The 25,642-nt window shown below is 41.4% G+C and overlaps 1 protein-coding gene across 4 annotated transcripts; it reads right to left on the bottom strand.

Annotated features, from left to right (window-relative positions):
- Positions 1-385: 385 nt before the first annotated feature.
- On the bottom strand, positions 386-25,642 carry LOC143290780 (uncharacterized). Of its 4 annotated transcripts, none has more exons than XR_013056442.1 (11): positions 25,346-25,642; positions 18,567-18,764; positions 14,789-14,852; positions 12,809-12,942; positions 10,250-10,445; positions 9,049-9,267; positions 7,518-8,115; positions 6,147-6,268; positions 4,626-4,743; positions 545-2,927; positions 386-486 (listed from the first exon to the last, which is right to left on the bottom strand). XR_013056442.1 is itself a non-coding variant. In XM_076600295.1 (10 exons), exons 2-10 carry the CDS (start codon positions 18,728-18,730, stop codon positions 1,960-1,962), a joined length of 2,583 nt encoding a protein of 860 aa, XP_076456410.1. In that variant the 5' UTR covers positions 18,731-18,764; positions 25,346-25,642; the 3' UTR covers positions 430-1,959. The 4 variants fall into 4 exon arrangements, 1 of the variants encoding a protein (XP_076456410.1); XR_013056441.1 differs by having other exon boundaries at positions 392-467; positions 516-2,927; XR_013056443.1 differs by having other exon boundaries at positions 402-419.

Here is a 25,642-nt window from a genome sequence, read left to right as displayed (position 1 = left end):
CCTACCTAGAGTTGAATGTGCTATGGGCTCCTACCTAGAGTTGAATGTGCTATGGGCTCCTACCTAGAGTTGAATGTGCTATGGGCTCCTACCTAGAGCTGAATGTACTATGGGCTCCTACCTAGAGCTGAATGTGCTATGGGCTCCTACCTAGAGTTGAACGTCTTACCTAGAGTTGAACGTCCTACCTAGAGTTGAACGGGCTATGGGCTCCTACCTAGAGTTGAACGTCCTACCTAGAGTTGAACGGGCTATGGGCTCCTACCTAGAGTTGAACGTCCTACCTAGAGTTGAACGGGCTATGGGCTCCTACCTAGAGTTGAACGGGCTATGGGCTCCTACCTAGAGTTGAACGTCCTACCTAGAGTTGAACGGGCCATGGGCTCCTACCTAGAGTTGAACGGGCTATGGGCTCCTACCTAGAGTTGAATGTGCCATGGGCTCCTACCTAGAGTTGAACGTCCTACCTAGAGTTGAACGTCCTACCTAGAGTTGAATGTGCTACAGGCTCCTACCTAGAGTTGAATGTGCTACAGGCTACTACCTGGAGTTGAATGTGCTACGGGTTCAAATGGAAAAAAGTGAGACCACAAGGGTCGAGAGTTGATCCACTTCATGGGTTCATCTTTGGACATGCTGCTCAAATTCCCACAGGTGTCCCTCTCTCTTCAGCCTGGCTGATGCCAGGATATGTTATGAAAGAAAGCACAGAGTACAACCTTGTCACAATGTCATAAATCTGAATGGATCTCCATAGCAACAGCATCAGTCATCCCCATTATCGTTCATTATCACCAAATAAAGAAAACAAACTCTGAGGCACCGCTGCTTCAAAAAAAAAAAAAAAAAAAAAAAAAAAATTCCTTATCAGGGTGACATTATTTCCTTCACAGCACATATTCACTGCCATTCCTCACTCCTTGGATTAACTCACTCAGTACGGCCAGTCCTCTCTTCTCCTCTACACAGACCCCTCGGATGTCCAGTGGGTGTCTGAATGACCCAACCTTTAGCTTCCGTCGTCAGAATTGTGGTATTATTTGTAGACATTCACCTCTTCAGTATAAGAGCCTTCCGCTTGCAATATTTTGATGATGGTAATTGGGCTGAAACGCTGTTAACGCCGTCTCTTTCGCCGTTCGTATGGAGAGAGTTAAGCTGGCTGAAAAGATGGAGATGGTGCTGAAACTAGCAAAATATACATGTACATGCAACAGACTATGCAGTTATTTCTTTTATTCTAGAAATCTGGGTTGGGTCAGGAAACTTTCTTGGATTTTTGTTGTTGTTTTCTATCAAATCACCTGCAATACTGCTGTGTTCCCTAAGCAGCATGGCCATTCCATAAACTTCAACATCATTTCCTGTGTTCTGGGCAGTGGTTCATGTGTTTTGGGGCAGTGATTCTTGTCTGCAGTCGGCCTTTTACATGCAAACCAGTTTTTAATCCAGCATCTATTCATTTAGAAAATAAAATGAAGTGTTTACCTCTACAGCTGTTTTAAACCCAATGCCCACTGCTTTGCACAAATAAACTTTTACCATGTGTAGCTGTTTTTAAGCCAAACTTCACAGCAGCATACAGTCACACACGACTCACTTTGCACAAACTACAGACTCTCTGTGGAACAGAAGAGGCAAAAAAAGAGGAAGAAAAAGAACACCATTACTCTGTACTTTCTCTCATGGCAACGGAAAGAAACAGTGTACACAATCACGACATGAAACAGTTCCAACAAACTTGTAAAAACAATAAAGACTGTCATTAAAAACAACAACAACAAAATGACATCAAAGAAACAAACCAACACTTCTTACATATTTGTGAAGAAAACGAATCAGTGCAAAATCCTCAAAACGCTATGGCAGCTGTAGTGAGCAGCAAGAAAATCAGAGACAGCCACTTCTCCAGCATTGAAGGCAGAAAGGCTCCCACCACTGTCTCATGACCCCTTGCCTCTACAGCTTTACGCTTTGAATCCCACTGTCCCTGCTCTGTTGCTTCGCACTGTCACTGCTCTGTTGCTTCCCACGGTCTGAGTTTGCCGAGGCACGACTGTTTCTCTTTTTCACCTCACAGATGTCCTCATACATGTGACCTTGCAACACTCTGTCCCGAACTTCAGCCGTTTCCACATTCTCTGATTTGTCCCCTTTGGGAGTGTCTCCACTTGAAGATGCACCATTTACTGTCAGACCATTTGAAGCAGCTGCCCCATTAGGAACCCTGGTGGAGGCTGGGCCAGTGGGGGAGGCAAGGGGGCTGGAGGGGGGGCTCACTTCTTCATACTGGTGATGGACCCTGGCAGGGGAGTGGGTGTGATTGATGACCGTCACGCAGGGCACAGAGGCTGTCGTGGAGCTGGTGTGGACAGGCATGACAGCCGATGCTGCAGCAGAGGCCACACTAGCTGCTGACCTGGGCAGGGCAGAACCCCCTGGTGATTTGGACAGCGCAGAACCCGCTAGTGACCTGGGCAGGGCAGAACCCCCTGGTGACTTGGACAGAGCAGAACCCGCTGGCGACCTGGGCAGGGCAGAACCCCCTGGTGATTTGGACAGAGCCTCGTCGACACTTTCATAATTGGGGTCGTTCTCATTGTCCTGGTCTGGTAGGCAGTCCCTGACACTGTGGTAATCAGCGTGCAGAGTGACTCCCCCAATCATCCTCTCCTCCCCCACACTCCCCACGCTGCCGATGCTGCTGCTGGTGCCCGCACGGGGGATCTGCGGCAGCGCCGTCTCACTGGGGGAAAACCCGCTCTTGGACACAACAGCGTAACCATCGTCAGCGATGACGACGTTTCCCGTGGGGCTGGTTGGGGGTCGGCTGTTGCCGTGGTCACCATCATTTGAAGACGTTGACTTGGTCATGGAGTGGAGGGAGTCCAGGGACGGAGGCTCCGGGGCCGGGACGGCATAGCTCCCTGTGGACACGGACACAAGGGGGAGGAGAGGAGGGGTCATCAAACAACAGGAAGTTGTGTGTGGACTGGGTCTGCAGCAACACTCAATATCGGAATCTTCTTCAATTCTTTTTTTTTTTTTTTTTTGTTATTTTTACTTTATCTATTTTATTTTATTTTATTTATTTCTATTGTTATTTATTTATTTATTATTTTTTTTAATTTATTTTTTTTTTTTTTTTTATTCATTTTTTTCTCAAGGCCTGACTAAGCTCGTTGGGTTACGCTGCTGGTCAATAACAAGTAAAAATACAACAGTTAAGATACTTAACTAGAATGTGTGGAATTAACTGGATTTTTGCCTATTGAAACACAGGGATATCATACAGACTCACATTGTGTGACAACAAACACGTGAGCCCTTCTCCCCCCAAAAAACACCAGTAGTTTCACCACGAAAGTTCCATGTGCCATGTACCAGTATCCTCCCTTTTATCCCTAACCGCTCTGATTTATCTCTATTACACTAGAAAATCTGCTGGGTTGTATACATTTATAACTGCTTCTTCTTCTGCGTTCACTCGTATGCACATGAGTGGGCTTTTACGTGTATGACCGTTTTTACCCCGCCATGTAGGCAGCCATACTCCGTTTTCGGGGGTGTGCATGCTGGGTATGTTCTGTTTCCATAACCCACCGAACGCTGACATGGATTACAGGATCTTTAACGTGCGTATTTGATCTTCTGCTTGCATATACACACGAAGGGGGTTCAGGCACTAGCAGGTCTGCACATATGTTGACCTGGGAGATCGGAAAAATCTCCACCCTTTACCCACCAGGCACCGTCACCGTGATTCGAACCCGGGACCCTCAGATTGAAAGTCCAACGCTTTAACCATTCGGCTATTGCGCCCGTCATACATTTACAACAATTTCATGCCTCTCTCTCTCTCTCTCTCTCTCTCTCTCTCAGGAAGAGACAGAAAATAATTCCAAAGCTGCAACTCATGACATGACCCAATTTCAAATGCACAACTGGAAGCTGTCAGTGTCTAACAGACCCCCAAAGCAAACGATTCATTACTGACGGAAATTCATCACAAAGAAAACAAGAGAGGCAAGGCCTTCAAGACTCACTTGTGATACACCAAAACAAAAACCAAGCTTTTTATGTATTGAGTATAATTTCAAAATGTAATATTTAAGATGAGAAAGATCAGTTTAAAGCAAATTAAGTCCCCTGGCATTAATTACAGAGTAATTTCCCTTCTTTACTATCTCCACCAAACATTTGCAAAATAAATAAAACTTCCATGCTTAGCAAAAGAAGTTCCTGTTTGAACAAAAAATGATAATAATGACTGCTCTTGTTGTTGGGTCAGAATATCATATCAAAGTGCCAAGTTTAGAGAATACAAAAAAATATAAATATAACAGTAAATGCAGTTTGCATATAATTAGGCTTCATTTTTTATTTTTTTGTGCCCATACCAGAGGTGCAATATTGTTTTAAACAAGATGACTGGAAAGAACTGAATTTTTCCTATTTTTATGCTTAATTTGGTGTCAACTGACAAAGTATTTGCAGAGAAAATGTCAATGTTAAAGTTTACCACGGACACACAGACACACACATACACAGACAACCGAACACCGGGTTAAAACACAGACTCACTCTGTTTACACAAGTGAGTCAAAAAAACAGTACAGTCTCACCTGAACCAGAAGCTCCAATCTCTGCATAGGTTTCGCTGATTTCGTTGAAGTTGAGCTGAAGGTTGGGGGCACCCGGGGTAGCGTATCTCACTACCCCATCCCCTGAACCACCATCCACCTGTCCAAGCAACATGTGGCCCATGTGACTGGTTTGTTTCACCACTGACAATTTTCTTCCATACTGCTCTCTTTGGCGTACTGTCCTTTAACTCACTCAGTACGGCCAGTCCTCTCTTCTCCTCTACACAGACCCATCGTATGTCCAGTGGGTGTCTGAACGACCCAACCTTTAGCTTCCGTTGTCAGAATTGTGGTATTCTTTGTCAACATTCACCTCTTCAGTGTAAGAGCCTTCCGCTTGCAATATTTTGATGAAGGTAATTGGGGTGAAATGCTGTTAATGTCATCTCTCGCTGTTCGTATGGAGAGAGTTAAACTGAGTGAGGATGGTACAGCAATATGTAATTCAAGACAAATGTGCGGCACTTATAAAAAAAAAAATCATTCTTAGCCCTTTCATTGGCAAACTCACATTTATGCAGCAGCTAGGTAGAGGACCCATGTCACTGAAAGGTGACCAGATCATGGCTCTGTTATCCATCAAACTACTGCTCTTTATGTTCGGTGGTAGGACAGGCCATATTTTCTACACATCACAAGGGGAATCCCCAGCTATTCTTTGACACCATATTTTCTGTGTTTATAGCACAAGGGAATTTTGCACTCTAAACTGACTGGCGGTGAAAGGGTTAAAATACTACTTCAGTGAGCATATGGAGTGGAGTGATGGCCTAGAGGTAACGCGTCCGCCTAGGAAACAAGAAAATCTGAGCACGCTGGTTCAAATCACCACACAGCCGCTGATATTTTCTCCCCCTCCACTACACCTTGAGTGGTGGTCTGGATGCTTGTCATTCGGATGAGACGATAAACCAAGGTCCCGTGTGCAGCATGCACTTAGCACACATAAAAGAGCCCATGGCAACAAAACAGCTGTTCCTTTCAAAATTCTGCAGAAAAATCCACTTCGATCATAACTACAAGAGACAGGGCTTTGATATTCATATGTGTATTCCTTGTGATAAGACTTCTCCACTGGTACCATAATTTTTTACCTTGTGACCATGATCTTGAAATTTGTACTTTGTTTCAAAAAGACTTTATCCTTGGCCATAACTTCACAACTATAAAAAAAGAGGGCTCTGACATTTCTCATGTATATTCCTTATGACAAGAGCTTCCAACTGCTACCATAATTTTTAACTCGTGACCCTGACTTTGCGGCCCAGCAAGCTTTGTTTTCTGAAAACTCTTTTTCTTTTCTTTTTTTTAACAGCTAATTAACAGCTGAAAGAACGCATAGAAAGAACCATCTAACCATGACAACTAACCATTCACACCCAGGCCTTCTGTGAGAACAAACTGTGTAAGCATGGGCGTGCATTAAGTTTTTTTTTGTTTTTTTTTTTTAAATTCCATAATTAAGGTTTCTCCCAACTTTTAAGCCTTTCTAATGCTCACCGTGGCGTAAGTGTTCTCCGGCAGGTCAGGTACAATCTCGTAGGTGTTGAGAGCATTGCGTGCAGACATACTGGCCAGGGACTCGCGCGCCGTCACTTTGGAGTAACGGTGCTCCCTGGACACTGTTTCACACACAATAATATTCATCACAAAAACATGCTACCAACCTTCGTGCCCACTTCTTGTCAGATTTACTTGCCTTAGAACTTCTGGCTTTATGTATCTGATATATGGTTGCCTTTACTATTGGTTTTTTTTCCTTTTTTTTTAATTTTATTATTGTCTTCTTTGATAAATGAAATCCTTTTGCATGTCAATATTTTGTTTCTTATTAAATGGTCTCCATAAGCATTGTATCTTTGAACTGCCAAGGCCTTGGAAACCAGAAAAAATAAGGGATGTCTTTCAATATTAAAAATAAATAAATAAACAAATAAAAATCATTCTGTCTATTTTTTGCAGGATACACATTTTGAAGCTAAGTTAAAAGAACTACATTCAAACTGAATGGGGATACACTCGTTTCTTTTTATCAAACATTTCACAACCAAGGGGTGTATTTTATTTAACAACATTTTTCATTTTCAAGTAAAAAGTGTCTACAGAAGGGTTAACTATTTACACTATCAAAGTTGTACCCAAGCAATAAAGCAATACTGGTACATTAAACAGAAAAGAATAGTAATCAACATCAACGAAAGTAACCAGAACACGAAAGCATTAGACATAATATGTCAAGTTATAAAAGGATCAAGAACATATAATATTTTGCTTGAAAAAATATGACATAAAACCATTCATTAACTGGGTGAGAAAACTGGATATTGTAATAGACTGGAAAACTGCTTTAGAGTTACTTAAGAAAACGAAAGAAATCAAACTAAGTTTCCAAATCAGAATTTGCTTTAGAATCTCAGCCACAAATAGTTTAGTATTTCTTAAAAGAATGGGACTGACAGAGAATGAACAATGCAACTTTTGTACTAACGAAAAAGATACTATACACCATTATCTGTGGGAATGCAACTCTTTGCAGAAAGAAAAGATGGAAAGACAAACCATGAAAAGAGACATGGAAAGACAAGAGACAGGGAAAGACAAACCATGAAAAGAGACATGGAAAGACAAGAGACAGGGAAAGACAAACCATGAAAAGAGACATGGAAAGACAAGAGACAGGGAAAGACAAACCATGAAAAGAGACAGGGAAAGACAAAGACAGGAAAAGACAAACCATGAAGACAGACAGGGAAAGACAAAGACAGGGAAAGACAAACCATGACAACAGACAGGGAAAGACAAGAGACAGGGAAAGACAAACCATGAAAACAGACAGGGAAAGACAGAGACAGGGAAAGACGAAGGACCCACCAGTGCGTGAGGCCTCCTCCTGCCCCTCCACCTGGAAGAGTCTCTCCACTTCGTTCTCCCCGTACAGGCGCGGGGGTTCCGGGGGAGTTGTAAAGTATGGGTCAATCTCCTCCAGCTCCTCCCCTCCCCCTCCTTCACCCTCCAACCTGCTCGTCGAAGGGTTGCGATCCTTCACCACGGTGGCATAGTCATCCTGGGTGTCCGCATCTGCATCCGCATACTGCAGTCGATAGCTGGCCTCCGCATCTGCGGAAGTTGGATTGTTCCAGCTGCTGCTCGTTCGGTTTTTGTGCGGAGATGCCCCACCCCCACTGAAGGTAATGACAGTGGCAGACGCCTGGTCGGAAACAACGGAGTACGGGTCGTCAGTGTCCGGGATAGCTGCTGACATCACCACCTGAGCTCCTCCTGAATCTCCGATCACTCGCTCATAAGGATCTTCATCCTCAAGTGTGGATTTAATGTTAGCGGAGTTTTCCATGGAAGTGACCATGACATGACCATTTTTCAAATGGGAATAGTCTCCGTCAGCATCCTCCTTCTCTGTGTCCTTGACCTTGGCATACGTGTCTTCTTTGTCGTCTTCTTCGTCCTTTACCTGGCAGGAAGACACCGGTGAAGGTCAGCCACTTTTGCAAGGGAACAGACTGAGGCTTCTTTTTAAAAGCAGCTTCTGAACAAATTGTCTGGTTCATTTATTTACCTCTGTGTAAATTTATTTACCTCCGGGTACATTTGTATAAGTATGTGGAGTGATGGCCTACAGGTAACGTGTCCGCCTAGGAAGCGAGAGAATTTGAGAGCGCTGGTTCGAATCACAGCTCAGCCGCCGATATTTTCTCCCCCTCCACTAGACCTTGAGTGGTGGTCTGGACGCTAGACGATAAACCCAGGTCCCGTGTGCAGCATGCACTTAGCGCACGGCAACAAAGGGGTTGTTCCTGGCAAAATTCTGTAGGAAAATCCACTTCGATAGGAAAAACAAATAAAAGTGCACGCAGGAAAAAATACAAAAAAATGGGTGGCGCTGTAGTATAGCGACGCGCTCTCCCTCGGGAGAGCAGCCCAAATTTCACACAGAGAAATCTGTTGTGATAAAAAGAAATACAAATACAAATACATTTATTTATTAATTACCTCTGTATACATTAGCCTGCCTCTGTGTGCAGTTATTTTCCTCAATGCAAACTAATGGGAACTGCTGCACATCCCTGACTTTAAGCTGTTGTACAGAGTTGTCTCACTATCGACATGTGTGTGTGTATGCATGTGAGCTCATGACTGAGTGTGCAAGAAAAAAGAATTTTGTCTGATCTAACATTAATAACAATTTAACAGTAAGCAATGGAAAAATCTACATGAAATACAAAACACTGGTTATTCTTATCATTCTCGTGAGAGAGAGAGAGAGACAGACAGACAGACAGACAGAGACAGAGAGACTGAGGCAAAGAGAAGAAAGACAGAAACACAGACAAAGAAACAGGGTCAGACCATCTCTTCTTTCAACATCACAACCATGTAAGCTGACCTTGGCGTAAGGGTCAAAGTCGCTAGAGGTCATGACCTTGGCACTGGTTCTTGCACGTACGTCTTTCACAACATCATATGTCCGTTCTCGCACTTGGGCATAGTGGCCCTCTGAGGCCGTGTCTGGTTCTGACTGGGGCGTTGTTCCAGAACTCATATCTCGTGGGGACTCCAGATGGATGTGGTCATAATTGATGGCTGCTGAATCATTTGCTGTGATCTGTTGTAAAAAATATTTAAAAAAACCCCAAAGAAACAATGAAAGAAACAATAATCTTTTAATAAAGAAATAAAATCACTTGACATTATACAAGGTTAACTCTCTCCATACGAACGGCGAAAGAGACGACGTTAACAGCGTTTCACCCCAGTTACCATCATCAAAATATTGCAAGCGGAAGGCTCTTATACTGAAGAGGTGAATGTTGACAAAGAATACCACAATTCTGACGACGGAAGCTAAAGGTTGGGTCATTCAGACACCCACTAGACATCCGAAGGGTCTGTGTAGAGGAGAAGAGAGGACTGGCCGTACTGAGTGAGTTAACATTATGAACAGGGAGTTTTGGGGGCAATTCTTATAAGAAGTTATACATCACTGTGAGGTTTTTCAACCCACAACTCGCCAAGGTCCAGAAAAGATTTTGCTTTCCACTATTCCAGCCAAAAAGAACACGTGGAACACTCAAATCAGTCTTGAGTCATCATCATGGATTTGTCATTAACCACTCAAGACTGTTGTTCAAATTTCCAAAGCCATCCTTCGGGACGTCTGAGTCTCCCATGCCTGACTAATGCCACAATACATTTTAAAAGGAAACGCAATACAGCCTTGTAATGACAATTTGCTTTATAAATTTGGTCAGGGATGTTGTGTCCACAGCAAGATACATTTCAACACAACAAGATGCGATTCATTGTAGCTAGGTATCCCGGAGTTCAAAGAGTTCAGAGAGCCTGAAGTTGATCTGAAAGGCCGGCAATGGATGTAATGTTGTTCTGTTTCAATATATAATCAAAGACACTGGCTGTGTTCAGTGACTGTAATCTAAGTGAAGTATGTATCAGTCCACTGGGGAAATACAAAACATTTCTCTGACAAACATCAACCACTAACACAGAGAGAAAAAGATAACAGACATTTGCAAACAAATTCTATGACACATGCAAAGCAGTAAACGTCACTGCAGCTGACGACTTACACTGACTCCAAGGTGATCATAGCCACCAACATCCTCCTCTTTCTCATCGACAGCAGCATGAGCTGCCCCCGAACTGTCCCCGCACCCTGCTCCCGACAAGTTATGCTTGTGACTGCTAGCCACTGGCAAGTCCGGCAACTCCCGCAGACTGGTGGGGCGCATCTGGCCAGAGCCGCTACTGGCATTGCGACTGTGGCTGCAGCAGAAAAAAGGAATAAAAAAAAAAAAAATAATAATAATGGTACTTATATAGTGCTGAATCTTGTGCATAGACAAATCTAAGCGCTTTCACACCAGTCATTCTCACGCACGCATAACTCTAAAACTGGAGAAACTAAAGACAAGGAAGAGGCAGGGAAGGGAGCCTATTTTGGGAAGAGGTGGGTTTTAAGGCCAGACTTGAAAGAGCTGAGTGTGGAGACTTGACGAAGCGAAAGGGAAGTTCATTCCAATTGCAAGGGCCAGAGACAGAGAAAGAACGGCGGCCAACAGTCGAGAGTTTGAATCTGGGTATGCGTAAGTGGAGTGGATCCGAAGCTGATCGTAGTGAGCGAGATGGAGTGTAGAGGTGAAGGCAGCCACAGAGATAGGAAGGGGCTGATTTGTGAAAAATAAAAAAAAAAAAAACATTTTTTTGCTATCCATCATTATCATCAATGTCACCAAAATCACCACCAACAGTGTCGCAGTCACTGTATTCATCACCACTGTCACTGTCATCCTGTCACTATCACATACATCATCATCATCATTATCATCAGACGGGCGCAATTGCTGAGTGGTTAAAGCGTTGGACTTTCAGTCTGAGGGTCCCGGGTTCGAATCACGGTGACGGCGCCCGGTGGGTAAAGGGTGGAGATTTTTACGATTTCCCAGGTCAACATATGTGCAGACCTGCTTAGTGCCTGAACCCCCTTCATGTGTAAACGCATGCAGAAGATCTAATACGCATGTTAAAGATCCTGTAATCCATGTCAGCGTTCAGTGGGTTATGGAAACAAGAACATACCCAGCATGCACAACTCCGAAAGCGGAGTATGGCTGCCAACATGGCGGGGTAAAAACGGTCATGCATGTAAAAGCCCACTCGTGTACATGCGAGTGAACGTGGGAGTTGCAGCCCACAAATGCAGAAGAAGAAGAAGAAGATCATTATCATCATCAATGGCCATGTCCAATGAGATATAAAATGATCAACATGAATAAGAAACATCATCACTATCATCTCTCATCCGCCTCAATCTATCTCTTTTCTAACATAGATCTTTTTATCTCCATGAAACCACCACATGCACACATGCAAAACCCTGTCAAGTGTTTGCAGGAACAATCAGGAAATTTGGTTGGTACGTTGCGAATTTGGTAGGAACACTCAGACTCCAAGCCATATCAGCAAACGTACATTTTATCTACAACTTGTAATCCACTTGACATGGACACTGTTTGACCGAGACGCAATTTGATTTAGCCACAATCTCTCTTGTTCAGGCAAACGATTAAGCTGATTGGTCCACTCAGTGCTGTTTCAATGTAAACATGCACGCGATTAGCTGACCATCATTACGTGAGACCAAGGTTAGTGTAACGCTTAACAGCTGGTATCTCTGCATTTGCAGTAGAGGTAATCAGTAAGCAGACTATGGCCAACTCATGGATTATCATCAATTTAAGAGGAATAAATGAATGAAATGAAAAAAAAAACAAAAAACAAACAAACAATCAAACAAATACATGAATAAAGATATTAACTATAAAGCACAAATTCAGCACACAAACCTTAAGTACTGGGAATTCACAGCATATACACACCAGCTTCCAGATTGTACCACATATGTTAAATGTAAGACCTTCACGCTTTTGTGAAGCTGCTTTCTTTTCAGAAGGGGAAAGAGAAATATATGGTTACTCCTCAAAGCAGGGAGACAATTATTGATGCAAGCCTTTCAAACAAGAATGAGCAATACTGATGAAAGTCTGTTCACTGTACTTTGAAAACAAGTCATTCCAACACAATGCACTTCTTCTTCTTCTTCTTCCTGTTAGGAGTCCACGGTCATCACGTTGACCATTCTGACACCATAACGGGGAGAAGCGCAGCAGCATGACCCACCTTCCTAGGTGATGGGATGGAGGGGGTAGAAAGATGGTGGGCCCTGGGGTTGGTGGGGGGAGGGGGGGAAAGAAGCCATCAACTGTTTCAGGCATCAGGACCAGGCCTTTCCGGCTACCGAAGCGGCCCCCGGGGTCAAGCCCCGACCGGCAGAGCCCTAGTCCTTCACTTGACTTACTTTGGATGATGGCGGGGCAGGGCTTTTACCAAGACATTCGGGACATCCTTGAGGCAAAAGCTTCAAGGGAAGGGGCGGTGACAGTAGCTTCTGGTAGTGAGTTCCACTCTCTGATGGTACATGGCAGGAATGAGAATTTCCGGTAGTCAGTGCGGCATGATGGTATTCTGTACGCTTGATTGTGGCCTCTCCCTCTTCTGTTCTTTGGTATGAGGTGCATTGAAAAAAAAAAAAAAAAAAAAAAAGCCTTGATACAGACAATACCACTCACCCAGATGGAGAAATCCCATTTCTGCCACTGTGCACACCACCATTGCTTACAGGACTTGTCTCCCCTGGTAAAGTGCTTGGAGTAGGCTCCCCTTCTGCTGGTATGTCCACGACGACTGGGTAATCTGCTGCATTCTGAAAATAAAACTACAGGCCTGATCACGCCCCCTTTTCCACATGTACACACCGCACAGCTCTTAAAACTCCCCATTCTCCTTATGAATAAATGACAACTCTTAAGATGTCTGTCTTCACATTAACACAGCCAAAAAAATGTCCACATCTACCATGAATAAATCACAATTCTGAACCCATTCAACCCAAGGGAGTGTACAACTTTTCCCGGCTTCCCTAGCTTACTGATGCAGAAAAAAAAAAAAAAAAACAGAAAAAAATAAATTGAATAAGACTGTATTTTCCCTCCAGACTGACAAGTGTGGACACAGCAGAATATACTGTAGAAGTTAGCTCCCTTCCCTTGCAGTTTTTCATACACAGGAACACGGAAACCATTTTAAAGAAACAAATTTTGACACCCAACAAATGCTCGGTGCAAAGTTCACTGAATCAAGATTCACACTTCTTCAGCAATACAGCCAACATCAGAAATTAAGTAAAGACAAATATGTGTTTTTTCACATGAATAAAACTTTTCTTTCTTCCTCCTTTTGTCCAACCACTTGTACCATAAACGTGTTGGGGGGAGAAGCTGGCAATCTCCAGCTGGACGGGAGGTCTGGAGCTATGTCGTGTTGTGGTCATGGAGCGTGTTAAACCTCCGTCAATCCACTGTCAGTGTAGTATCCCAGATTATGCCCCACCCAAGAAGTGCCCCCAAGGGACAATTCGAATAGTGGAAATGTCCCTAAGGGACTTTCTCACCCTTGATAATGTTCCCTGCGGACATTTTCAGCGGCCAAAATATCCCCCCTCTTGCATTTTAGCCTGATTCTGAAATGCCCCCCTTACCCTAAAAATGTCCCCCCCCCTTGTATCCAATGAAGTCCCCTCCACCAAAGTCTTCCATCTTTGAAGTACAGTCACATCAAGAACAGCAGAGGCGCCTTGTCAGTACAAAGCTGAAGTATTCCGCTTATTTCATCTTTTAATCTGAAGATGACTTTTACTAGCTTGTTTGGGTATGTATATTTTTGCTTTAGATGCGGGATAAAGAAAAAAGTCGAAAAACAGTATTTCACATAACTGCTGGCTTCTACACAATCCGAGGAGATATTTTTTTCTGCAGAGGCAAGCCTGTTGTCAAGAGAAGTGAAATTCCAGCCATTCTCAAGTCCATGCATGATGATCCCGAGGGTGGAGGACATTTCAGGATGGAAAAGACATACCATATGTTAATAGTCTGTCGGGTGGCTAATGGTAACCCTTACTAAGCCATTATTGTCGTTAGTAGGGGGCTTAGTAGGTGGTGTCCTAAGTACGTTAAAACAGAATAGGCACCACTGAACACCACCGAAGTGACTCAGCAGCAGTGCAGGGTCTCCTCTGGTGTGTGGCCTCCTGGCGACCTAACATTGATGGTTCCCTGTGGACTGCCAACGCTGGAACTGCGACGGACGAACCCAGGTGTGGCCGTGTATGGGGGAATCTAAATGAGCGGCGTGGGAGTAATGCCACTGAAACGGTGCAGATGATGGGGCAGCAAAAAAACAAACAAAAAATGGTAACCCTTACCCCAGTCAGGACTGAAGAGCTGTGGCAACAGAACATTCTGCCTTATAAAAAGCTCAGTCAGAAATACGATTCTCAAAAATGACGTTCTCTCTCTCTCTCTCGCCCACACCTATCTCCCCCTTCCTCACTCTCCCCTTCTCTCCCCTCTCTTTCTCTCTATCTCTGTCTCTCCCTCTCTCTTTCTCTGTCGCCCATTCTCTTGATGTCATGGCCAATATAAACCAAGACACAAAGGACAAGATATCATACAATACCGCAAAGGCACTGGAAAAACAAAAGAACTACTTACAGCTGTCTGTGAGCTGGCTCCATTTCTTTTGGCAGCTTTCCCCTCCTTGCCCTGTCCTGATGAACTGAAACATGGACACACATAACATGGACACACATGGTTATCAATGGAAATTTTGTTTTAACAAATATCACGGCTTTTGGAATACAATCATTGCAGTCCACATGGCAACTGGCAAAGATGATGCAAGGTAAGAACTAAATATGCTGCACACGGCTGAAAAAGGACATTTTATGAGTCGTATTTCTCTTAAATTTGGAGGAGTTTACTGACAGTGTCACCAACGCTTCACAGTTCATTCCACAGCACATTGTGTGTGTGTGTGTGTGTGGAAGGGGTAGGGGTAGGGGGCGGTGGGTGGAGGGTCAGGGGGGGTGCGGGGGGGTTGGGGGATGAGAGGGGGGAATCAAAATGGGTGCATGCATGGATATATGTAGGGGATACAAGTCCGTGAGTATGTGTGTGACTGTGTGTTAAAACATTTTTGGAGATATTTATGGTATTGATATTTGGCAAATTGATTTGTTAAATATGTTGCTTTTTAAAATTCATAACACTGACTTTTTTCAAATTTGATTTGTGTGTGTGTGTGTGTGTGTGTGTGTGTTGCGCAGTTGATATTAATTCAAATGATTGCTAAAATGTCACAACAACAAAAAGTTAATCTGAATGGTTTCAGTCAGTCAGTCGGTATGTTCACATACACAGTTTTTCTTTTTACAATTTAACACCATTTCACTTTGAGTGATATTAGACATACAATGTGAGACAGTGAGAGAGAGAGAGAGAGAGAGAGAACGCAGGAAGTTTAATGCGAAGGCCACCAGCCTGTCCACATGAGAACACGTACACATAAAGATAACGATTGAAAAAATGAGGGAAAAACCAGATTCAACAGAACTTAAACACAATTACTCTGTCACGATCACAATATTCTATTCATAGTACATCCTGTTTACAGGTGGCGTCAACCCATCCACTTCAGCCCCCAAACAGGACAGCTCGACTTGATAAGCATGAAACGGAGACAAAAATTCATATCCTGCTCTACCTGTTTTTTCTGTGTCACACACACACACACACACACACACACCTACACACACACACACACACACACCTACACACACACACACACACACACCTACACACACACACACACACACACACACACACACACACACACACACACACACACACAGAGGCATTAATAAACACAACAGGCTCTCTTACAGGCACACAGAAAAGAGGATATGCATATATTGTTGCTGTTTTCACAGCCAAGGGATAAGTTTACATGAAGAGTTTGGGTCCTTTTAAATGCTAAGCAACACTGGCTTGAAGTTGTGTACATTATTTAGCAGAGCAAAACTTTAGTGTTGCGGTTTATCGCTCCCTGTTCACTGAGTTTTGTTAGCAGTTTTTTGGGTGTTTTTTTTTAATTAAATAAATAAGGGTCAAAGTACAAGATAGAGTATGCTCCACCTCTCAGCTACCAATACCTTCAATGACAATGTTTCTTCATAATTTATAGCAGAAAACATGTTTTTTTCTTACCTCCAATGGGATACTAACTTGGGCAAAGACTTCATATTTTATCTTTTCCACAAAAAGTGACAAGGATCAGTCTCTTCATAATACCCCTGATTTCCATTATCATGCTGGACAAAAATGCCAAAAAATGGGTGGCGCTGTAGTGTAGTGACACGCTCTCCCTGGGGAGAGCAGCCTGAATTTCAAACAGAGCAATCTGTTGTGATAAAAAGATAAATACAAATACTCCAGTATAGTGCTACATGATAACTGATTCATTTGAGTCACTTTGACACAGTATAAGCTTTACTTAAATCTGTACCATCAGTGTACTTTCACTACATCAGCTTAGCTTTAACCACTTTATCTACAATGTTCAAATGTATTAGGAATGTCATTTGCTCAGTGTTTGGTCTTCACACATATGTGCATTTTGTTATGTTGTTGCTTATCCCAAACCAAGTGGTGGTCTTTCCATGTAATATGTATGCATGCGCTCACTATCCACTTGTACTGATACGATGCACTTAAGACATCAAGATGATTTGTTTGTTGTGTCTTCCAGTCACTGTCTTCTTATCTTCTTTCTTTTACATTGTAAAATAAAACAATAGAAACACCCTTTGTGACTGGCCTCTATACACCCTTGGCCTGTGTGCAGATCTTTTCTATCCTTTCACCTTCATACTCTTTAATTCAGTAAATGAGTAATTCTTTTATAACCTCTTTATAATATACCACACCACTGACGGTTGCAACAGTGGCATCGCCGACAGGATATTGATCCATGACAGGACTGATCCAAGACAGATCCAATAATATTCTTCCGAGAATACTCCTATTCCTTTTTAATTTTATATTCTTTTATCCAAATTAAATCCTAAAAATAAACAAAAATCCCTACCACTCAGTCGTTTACATTTTTATATATCACATAATATATCATGATTACCATCATCTACAGCTTTTCATTTTTGACTCACTTGTGTTATAAGCCAGTGTTCCGGTGTGTGTGTGTGTGTGTGTGTGTGTGTGTGTTTGTGTATGTGTGTGTGTCCATGGTCAACTTTAACATTGCTATTTTTTGGGGATTACTTTGTCTGCCAATACTAAATTTGGCTTAAACATAGGTGGAAAAAAAATCTTCACAGTCAAACCAATAACTGGTTTTACGTCTCCCAAATTTGGCCGTATTTCCTGATCATTAACAGTTTATTTTGTTGATGCTTGATTGGGATCCAAAAACATATTTCTGGGATACAGGCTATGTTTGGTAAGAAAACAGCATGACCTCGTTTTTCTTTTTGTAATCAAAAGAAAAGAAATACATGTTCTGGACAGAACACATAGTGACCCTAACTACACCATCGATGTGTTTAATGCATATGAATATTCTAAAGTGGAACTCTAAATTAACTAGAATGAACACGCACATACAAGTAAAACTGAATCCACCGTGTCTAAACTGGTCTGTGCAGATGTTGACAAAACACTGAAAACAGCTACATGTTGGGGTGTGCCTGAGGCGACGGCAACCTCTCCTTTACCGCTGAATAAATTGCATATGAATGTTTTAAAGTGGATACTGAATTGACTAGAATGAACATAAAAAAGAAACTGAATGGACCGTGTCGTTGTTCCTCAGTGAGTGTAAAGTCTATTGAAGCCTGTCAAACATGGACCTCTTCAGATCTAGAGAAAACAGCCACACATTGCAGTGAGCCTGAGGCAATGGGAACGTCTCCTTTACCCAGTCTTGAAATAAATTCTTGATATCCTAATACCAAAATAACATGATTTAAACAGCGTTATCACTTCCACTACTGTTATCGATTTATTTCGCTAAAACAACATACTTAAGTAATATTTTTTTTACACCACTGGTAGACCTGCGTTAGTGTGTAAGACCACTTATTCTCGAGCAAACATGCTTGGTTCGAATCTGTTTTACGCCTTTTTTTTACGCAAAGGTCTATAATAACAAATACAGAAAAAATTAATTCCTTTATTATTTTGTTCATTATCTATACATTTTATTCATCATTTTTCTAAGTGTGTATCACAAGCAGATCTTGAAGACCTTACCTTTCTTGTTCAGATAACGTTAACAAAACCAGCTCAAAAACAACAGTCCTTCATGACCTTTCACCAAGCAATCTCAGTTTCTCTGTCACAGTGCATTCATGTCAAAGCCTTCACTCTCACCCGACTCCTACAACTACAAGCTACAAAAGGAAAGGGAAAGTACCTGTTCTCCTTGCAAGCACACTGCAGAACCAGCAACAATAGAAGCACCAACACCGCAACCGCCAACACCAGGGTTTGCGGTGTAAGAGTCACGGCCCTTTCCTCCCCGTCCTCCTCCAGTTCCCTGGCCACAGCCAGCAGGTGGCGCTGCCATGAAGATGCCATTGGGCGTGTCAGGGGGTCTTCCTCACCATGCTCTCTGGCCACAGGGAAAAATCATGTGGAAATTTAACATAATCATTACCGTAAAGTTCGGTCTATTGAGCGCACTGGTATATAAGCCACACTTATTTCCGGTACCGGAACACATACTGATACTACAGAAAAGCTGTCAATATTGTAGGTTATTAAATAAAAAATAAAAAATAATGATCTGAAGGCTTTAATGTGTGGGGATTTGATTTATAAAACGTGAACAGTTAGCATACTATTATTATTAGGGAGTCTGTTCCACGTCTTGGTCACTGAAAAGAAAATGATCTGTTCCATAGGTCTTACTTCTGATGAAGTCAAGTATCAGAAGAAGAACGGAGCTGGCAAGACAGAGTATACATGTATCTAGATTGAAAAGAAAATGATCTGTTCCGTAGGTCTTACTTCTGACGAAGTCAAGTGTCAGAAGAAGAACAGAGCTGGCAAGACAGAGTATACATGTATCTAGATTGAAAAGAAAATGATCTGTTCCGTAGGTCTTACTTCTGACGAAGTCAAGTATCAGAAGAAGAACGGAGCTGGCAAGACAGAGTATACATATATCTAGTATCTAACAAGAAATTTGAAAATTGAAATTTGCTTGAAAAATGTAAAGAAGGGTGTTGTAGCAAGAACATGGCAACCATGCCAACTTCCCTTCCTAACTTCATTGTTATAATGTTAACTCACTCAGTATGGCCAGTCCTCTCTTCTCTACACAGACCCCTCGGATGTCCAGTGGGTGTCTGAATGACCCAACCTTTAGCTTCCGTCATCAGAATTGTGGTATTCTTTGTCAACATTCACGTCTTCAGTATAAGAGCCTTCCGCTTGCAATATTTTGATGATGGTAATTGGGGTGAAACACTGTGAACGTCATCTCTTTCGCTGTTTGTATGGAGAGAGTTAACCCAATCACTGATTCAGTACCAGGGAATTTTGTGCTAAGGTGCTCTCTCCTTGCTTGGGAATTTTTGAGGATTAAAGAGAAATAACTTTTTGTAAGATGTAGCACAAAAAATATAGATCTATACAGAAAATAAACGTTTTTGTGAAGAAAAATGAACACATGCACTGATGTAGCTAAATCCAGCCCCCCCCCCCCCCCCCCCCCCTATATATATACATATACCTGTAAAATAAAATAAAAGGGCTTACAGGTTCATAATAACAATCATAACACTTGTTGTAGTGCATGACTTGTAAGTGAATAACTCACAGCAACCACGCGCACACACACACACACACACACACACACACACACACATATGTATGTGTATGAGTGTGTGTGTGTGTGTGTGTAGTTCTGGTCAAGATGAAAAGTCATTCATGTTCTCAGAGAGTAAGCCATCAATCTTTTCTTCAAAGGTCAAACAGCATCGCCCTTTAGAGGAGAGAGCACTTCAATGATATTCCCTTCCTCCTGGATGTAACTGATCCAACACGGCTTTTTTCCTGTACATGTATCCTGTTTGTCTCCTCCATAAATAAACTGGTCAACTCATCAGTGACAAAAAAGATGGGAAAGGACAAAAACACATGATTCCTGTCTAGCGTCTGTCAACCCTGGGTTTAAAAAAATCATACATGACTGGCTGTTGCCATTCCCGGCAGTTGATTATAGTGAAAAGACAGATGACTGACAGGTTGGCGCCTCACATCCAACCCATTATTTGTCTGGCCTTCGACCTTTTGTTTTACACCACTTCTATATTTCTCCTTGCCCCCATCTCAAATTACGTTAAGTGCCACGCCTTCACAGTCAGTCATGGTCACTGGCAAAGAAATGATGTCTGATTGGATAGATGGGCTGAAGAAGGAGTCGGATATTGATGTTTTGTCACTGTCGTTGGTATCACCTTTGAGTTCAAACGAATCATAAGACAAGACAGATCCATCTCTCATCATTCTATTCTTACAATTTTACATAATAATCGGCACAGCTTGCAAAGTTGTGTAAATCCATTGACTGGGAACACTGTCTTCACTTAACAAAGTGTCTGACGCCTTATTGGTATGTGAGGCAAATCCCCTTTACAAGTATGATCCAAGTGGTCCAGCTAGCAAATCATTGATGACCAATGTTCACTTAAATAGTATATTTATAATCCAGACACATTAAACTTACCATTCTGAGTCTGTGTATGTTCATTTTACCAAACTTTTATCTTGGTATCCCAGTAGATCTACAAGAGTGTTATTGGTGTAGACTAACTAGTGTATATAACGTGTCAACTGACTGACATAAACATATGCTAAAAAATTCAGACTGCCAATATTTCCACCATTATATGAAGCCAGTTATAGCAAGCAACCTCAAGGCTTTCTTGAATAATTTATCTGTCTCCCAGCCAAGGCCAATTAGAAGTTTAATTTATTAATTCTGTTTTAATGCTCTTTGAACAAAATTTCGCAGATACTGTGATTATGCAGGAAAGAAGTATTTATCTCAAAGTGCTTGTCCATCCAGTGTCCAAAAAACACTAACATGACAACTACGTGAACTGGTCTTTCAAAAACTAGCCAACCATTTTCCTCCAAACACATATTTGTCCTTACAAGATGTTTTAAATGATTATTTATTTCTTCAAACAATTTCTGATTGTTTGAATCAAAGTTCAGTTAACTGGTATAACTTCGATTGATCACATTTTTATTTAAAGCACACTTTATACTATTAAAGGGATGTTCAATTCAGTGTTATAATTCAGGTTATATATAATTCACTGTTATTCAGTCCACTCTTTCATAGCCCTTTCTTTTCCACAACTCTGTCACTTCAGTCACAACACCACTTTAGTAACCTGACAATTGAGCATATAATTTTTCACTGTAGCTTGATGAAGCCTTTTGTACACGAAAGGTTGTCTTCACAAGTGACTGAGAACGTTGATGTTTTTGACTTTTTGCATTCATTATCAGTTGTTTCGCTTGTCAGTTTAACGACTTCTCTTTTATGAAGTCCTTAAGTAATTTCCTGTAACTGTATAAAAAGTGTATTTAGAGGGGTTTTTGTTGTTGTTTTTCCTTCCAAATTTCACCCACATTTTTACCCTCATTTGCCCAGTTTCTCCCAACCCTCCATCCATCCACATCTCCCACCCCTTCTAACCGATAATACTCAGATGTATTCATAAATACTTTAACAAAATGTCTTCAATCACCGATATGTGTGACAGGACATTAAACAAAATTCCTTCCTTCCTTCACAACACCACCTCTTCCCATGTACGCTGTCCCCTATTTCCCATGCACACATAACACCGATTTTTTTTTCTTTTGTTTAAAATCACTAAACTGTAAACAGTGAAAAGATGTTAATATGGAGTGATGGCCTTGAGGTAACACGTCCGCCTAGGAAGCGAGAGAATCTGAGCGCGCTGGTTCGAATCACGGTTCAGCCGCCGATATTTTCTCCCCCTCCACTAGACCCTGAGTGGTGGTCTGGACGCTAGTCATTCAGATGAGACGATAAACCGAGGTCCCGTGTGCAGCATGCACTTAGCGCACGTAAAAGAACCCACGGCAACAAAAGGGTTGTTCCTGGCAAAATTCTGTAGAAAAATCCACATCGATAGGAAAAACAAAATAAAACTGCATGCAGGAAAAAATACAAAAACAATGGGTGGCGCTGTAGTGTAGTGACGCGCTCTCCCTGGGGAGAGCAGCCTGAATTTCACAAAGAGAAATCTGTTGTGATAAAAAGAAATACAAATACAAATTTACACTGACACTGACAGTGACACACACAGGCACATGCACACCGCACACAGAGAGATGTCTGACGTCTGGTTTATTGTTTAGGCCTTTCTGCCTGTGACGATAGAGGTATGCATGGACTTCCATGTTAACATCCATTATAAAGAATAACATCAATACAAAAAGCAAACAAAGAGAAGGAATGAGAGAGAGAGAGAGAGAGAGAGAGAGAGAGAGAGAGAGAGAGAGAGAGAGAGGAATGAGAGTGAGAGAGAGAGAGAGAGAGAGAGAGAGAGAGAGAGAGAGAGAGAGAGAGAATGATAGCAATGTTTTATTTATGAAAGGCCATGTCCCCATTTGAAGGGATTGCAGATAAGACATTGTATTTGTAATGTAATGTATTGTATTGCATTGTACTGCATTGCATTGCGCTGTATTGTATAATTACTCTTTTTTGTCACAACAGACTTAACTCTGTGTGAAAATCCGGGCTGCTCTCCCCAGGGAGAGCTTGTCCTTACACTGAGGGCGCCACCCTCTTTTCTTTCTTTTTTTTTCCTGCTGCAACTTATTTGTTTTCCTATCGAAGTAGATTTTTCTACAGAACTTCACCAGGGACAACCCTTTAGTTGCTGTGGGTTCTTTTAAGTGTGCTACGTGCATGCGGCACACGGGACCTCGGTTTATCATCTCATCCAAATGACCTTTTTTCTTTTAATGAAAAGAGAGAGAGAGAGAACGAATGAAATTTTATTTTACGAGGGTAAAGGAGTAAGCACAAAGTACTTGTTTACATCCGTCCCTCTGGGCAAGAATAATAATTGAGAAAAGAAAAGAAAATATATTTTAAAAATAATAATAATAAAAAGCGAGAGTCAATTCACAACACCAACGTCAAAATTACACAAGCATGTGCAAACATAAATACAGAACTTATGTACAATACAATAACGCAATAGATGAATAACAACGAGGACAACAGGGTAGGGGCGTGGTGGAGAGCAGCAGGAAGAATGGACAAGGGGAAGAGTAAAGAAGGTAGGGGAGGCTGACTGAACAGACAGATATTTATAGTGACAGAGACAGTGGAGACAGACATAGAGAGAGACTGACAGGGGAGGAGAGAGGCGTGTATATATTGACAATCTATACATGTTTGTTTTTTTATAATTGATATGTGTCACATAATCATGTTTTTCAATAAATGTGCACGATATATGTTTTTAAAGTTAGGGATGCTTTTTACAGTGTTTACATTGAGGCAGGATAATATTTCATTCCGTAAACAGACCCCTGAATAAGACAGCCTAGATTTAAAAAGATCGATCCTTGAAAGTGGTACCATAACTTTATGAACATGGCGATGAGTGTTGGTTACAAATTTATTCTTTAGTGAGGGGGGAGCAAATCCAGACATGATTTTGAACATAAACAGACCTTTGTTATATCAAAGTTTTGTTTTCAGTGGGAGGATATCAAGAGCTTTATAATCAGATATAGTCAATGACAAAGATTTTAAAAGATTCAATTTTACAGCTCTTCTGTGCAGACTCAATAGAGGCTTCATAATACTGTCACTCGCCGAATCCCACACTGTCGAAGCATAGTTAATGCGTGATTCTATATAAGCACTGACAAATAGTTTTCAACAGTGAAGATCCAAAAAGTGTTTAATTTTAGACAGTTGATATATATATTTTTTAAACCTGAGAAATGAAACAGGCGAACAGTTTATGGACATATTTTTACGTTTTTGCCTTGTTGTGATTATTAGGAATTTTGTTTTTTTAGGATGGAAACACATGTTTTAATTTGGACCATTCAATCAATTGGTCAATACTTTCCTGAAGAGAAAGAGACAGGGTACACAGGTTAGTATGACTAGTATGAATGGTGGTGTCATCAACAAACATTTCACATGGTGTCTTGATAGATAAGGGTAGGTCATCAATATATATGCAGAAAATAAGATAGGTCCCAAAACAGAACCTTAAGGTACAACATAGTTAATTGGTAATAACATTGATTTTGAACCATTTGTCAACACAAGTTGTTTTCTTTCAGAGAGAAAAGATGAGATAAGTTCTAATGTATTCAAAGACAAGCCATAAATCTTTAGTTTCTTTCAGGAGGAGAGAATGATCAATCACATCAAAAGCCTTCATAAAGTCAACAACAAGAGCTCCAGTAATTTCATTATTATTAATGTTAGTAAGCCATTGATCTACTAAATTTGTTTGTGCAGAATGACATGAGTGATTTGCTCTAAATCCAGACTGATTTGGAAGGAACAAGTCAAAATTATTAAAATGCTTAAGAATATGCTTATTTACATGATATTCCAGGGGTTTTGATAATACTGACAAAATTGAAACTGGTCTGTAGTTTGAAGGTTCAGGGCGATCACCATTCTTATATATAGGAATAACTTTAGCAGTTTTGAGTGTTTTGTGAATCTTATTTTTTGTAATACTTAAATCATATGTGTATGAAAGGGATTCTCCTATTATAGGAGCTGAGAGTTTTAATATTTTTCCATCTATCATTCTATGCCATCAAGACCTGTTGTACTTGTTTGTTTTAAATGGATCAGGGCATTATAAACTTCATGTACACATATCAAAGAATAATGTGCATGAAATATTTTTTGATTGACAAAATTCTAACAGAGCATCTAGAGAGTTAAGGTTTGATTTGTCTGATTTTATAATTGAAGTAGCTATATTACAAAAATGTGAGTTAAGTTTATCTGTGGATATGTCTGTGAGTGATGTAATTTGTGTGGCACTATTCTTATTATTCATTTGCTATATGAGAGAGAGAGAGAGAGAGAGAGAGAGAGAGAGAGGGAGACAGAGACAGAGAGAGAAGAACATATCAATTACTCACATAGCCTTATGAAATCTGCAAGCCAGAAGAATGGCAAAAATCTGGTTTTGCAACCACGCAGGCCATTCCACGAAGATTTATAAATATACCGTTTCACTTCCTCAAAACTCGACTCCGCCACAGTCCCTTGTAGACTTTTCTCGCACAATCTCTCCACAACCACACAACCAGTAGAAATGAATCCAGAAATATTTTCAGGCAATCATGTTAGCTCCTGTTGGTGAAAATGCGAGTCCTCCATCTAAATGGCACACGCCCCGTCGAGCCAAGCTGAAGTCTGCTACACCTCACCATTGC

This window comes from Babylonia areolata, chromosome 16, assembly GCF_041734735.1.
Source record: "Babylonia areolata isolate BAREFJ2019XMU chromosome 16, ASM4173473v1, whole genome shotgun sequence".
NCBI lineage: Eukaryota > Metazoa > Mollusca > Gastropoda > Neogastropoda > Buccinidae > Babylonia > Babylonia areolata.
This window is presented reverse-complemented; position numbering and strand designations above follow the sequence as displayed.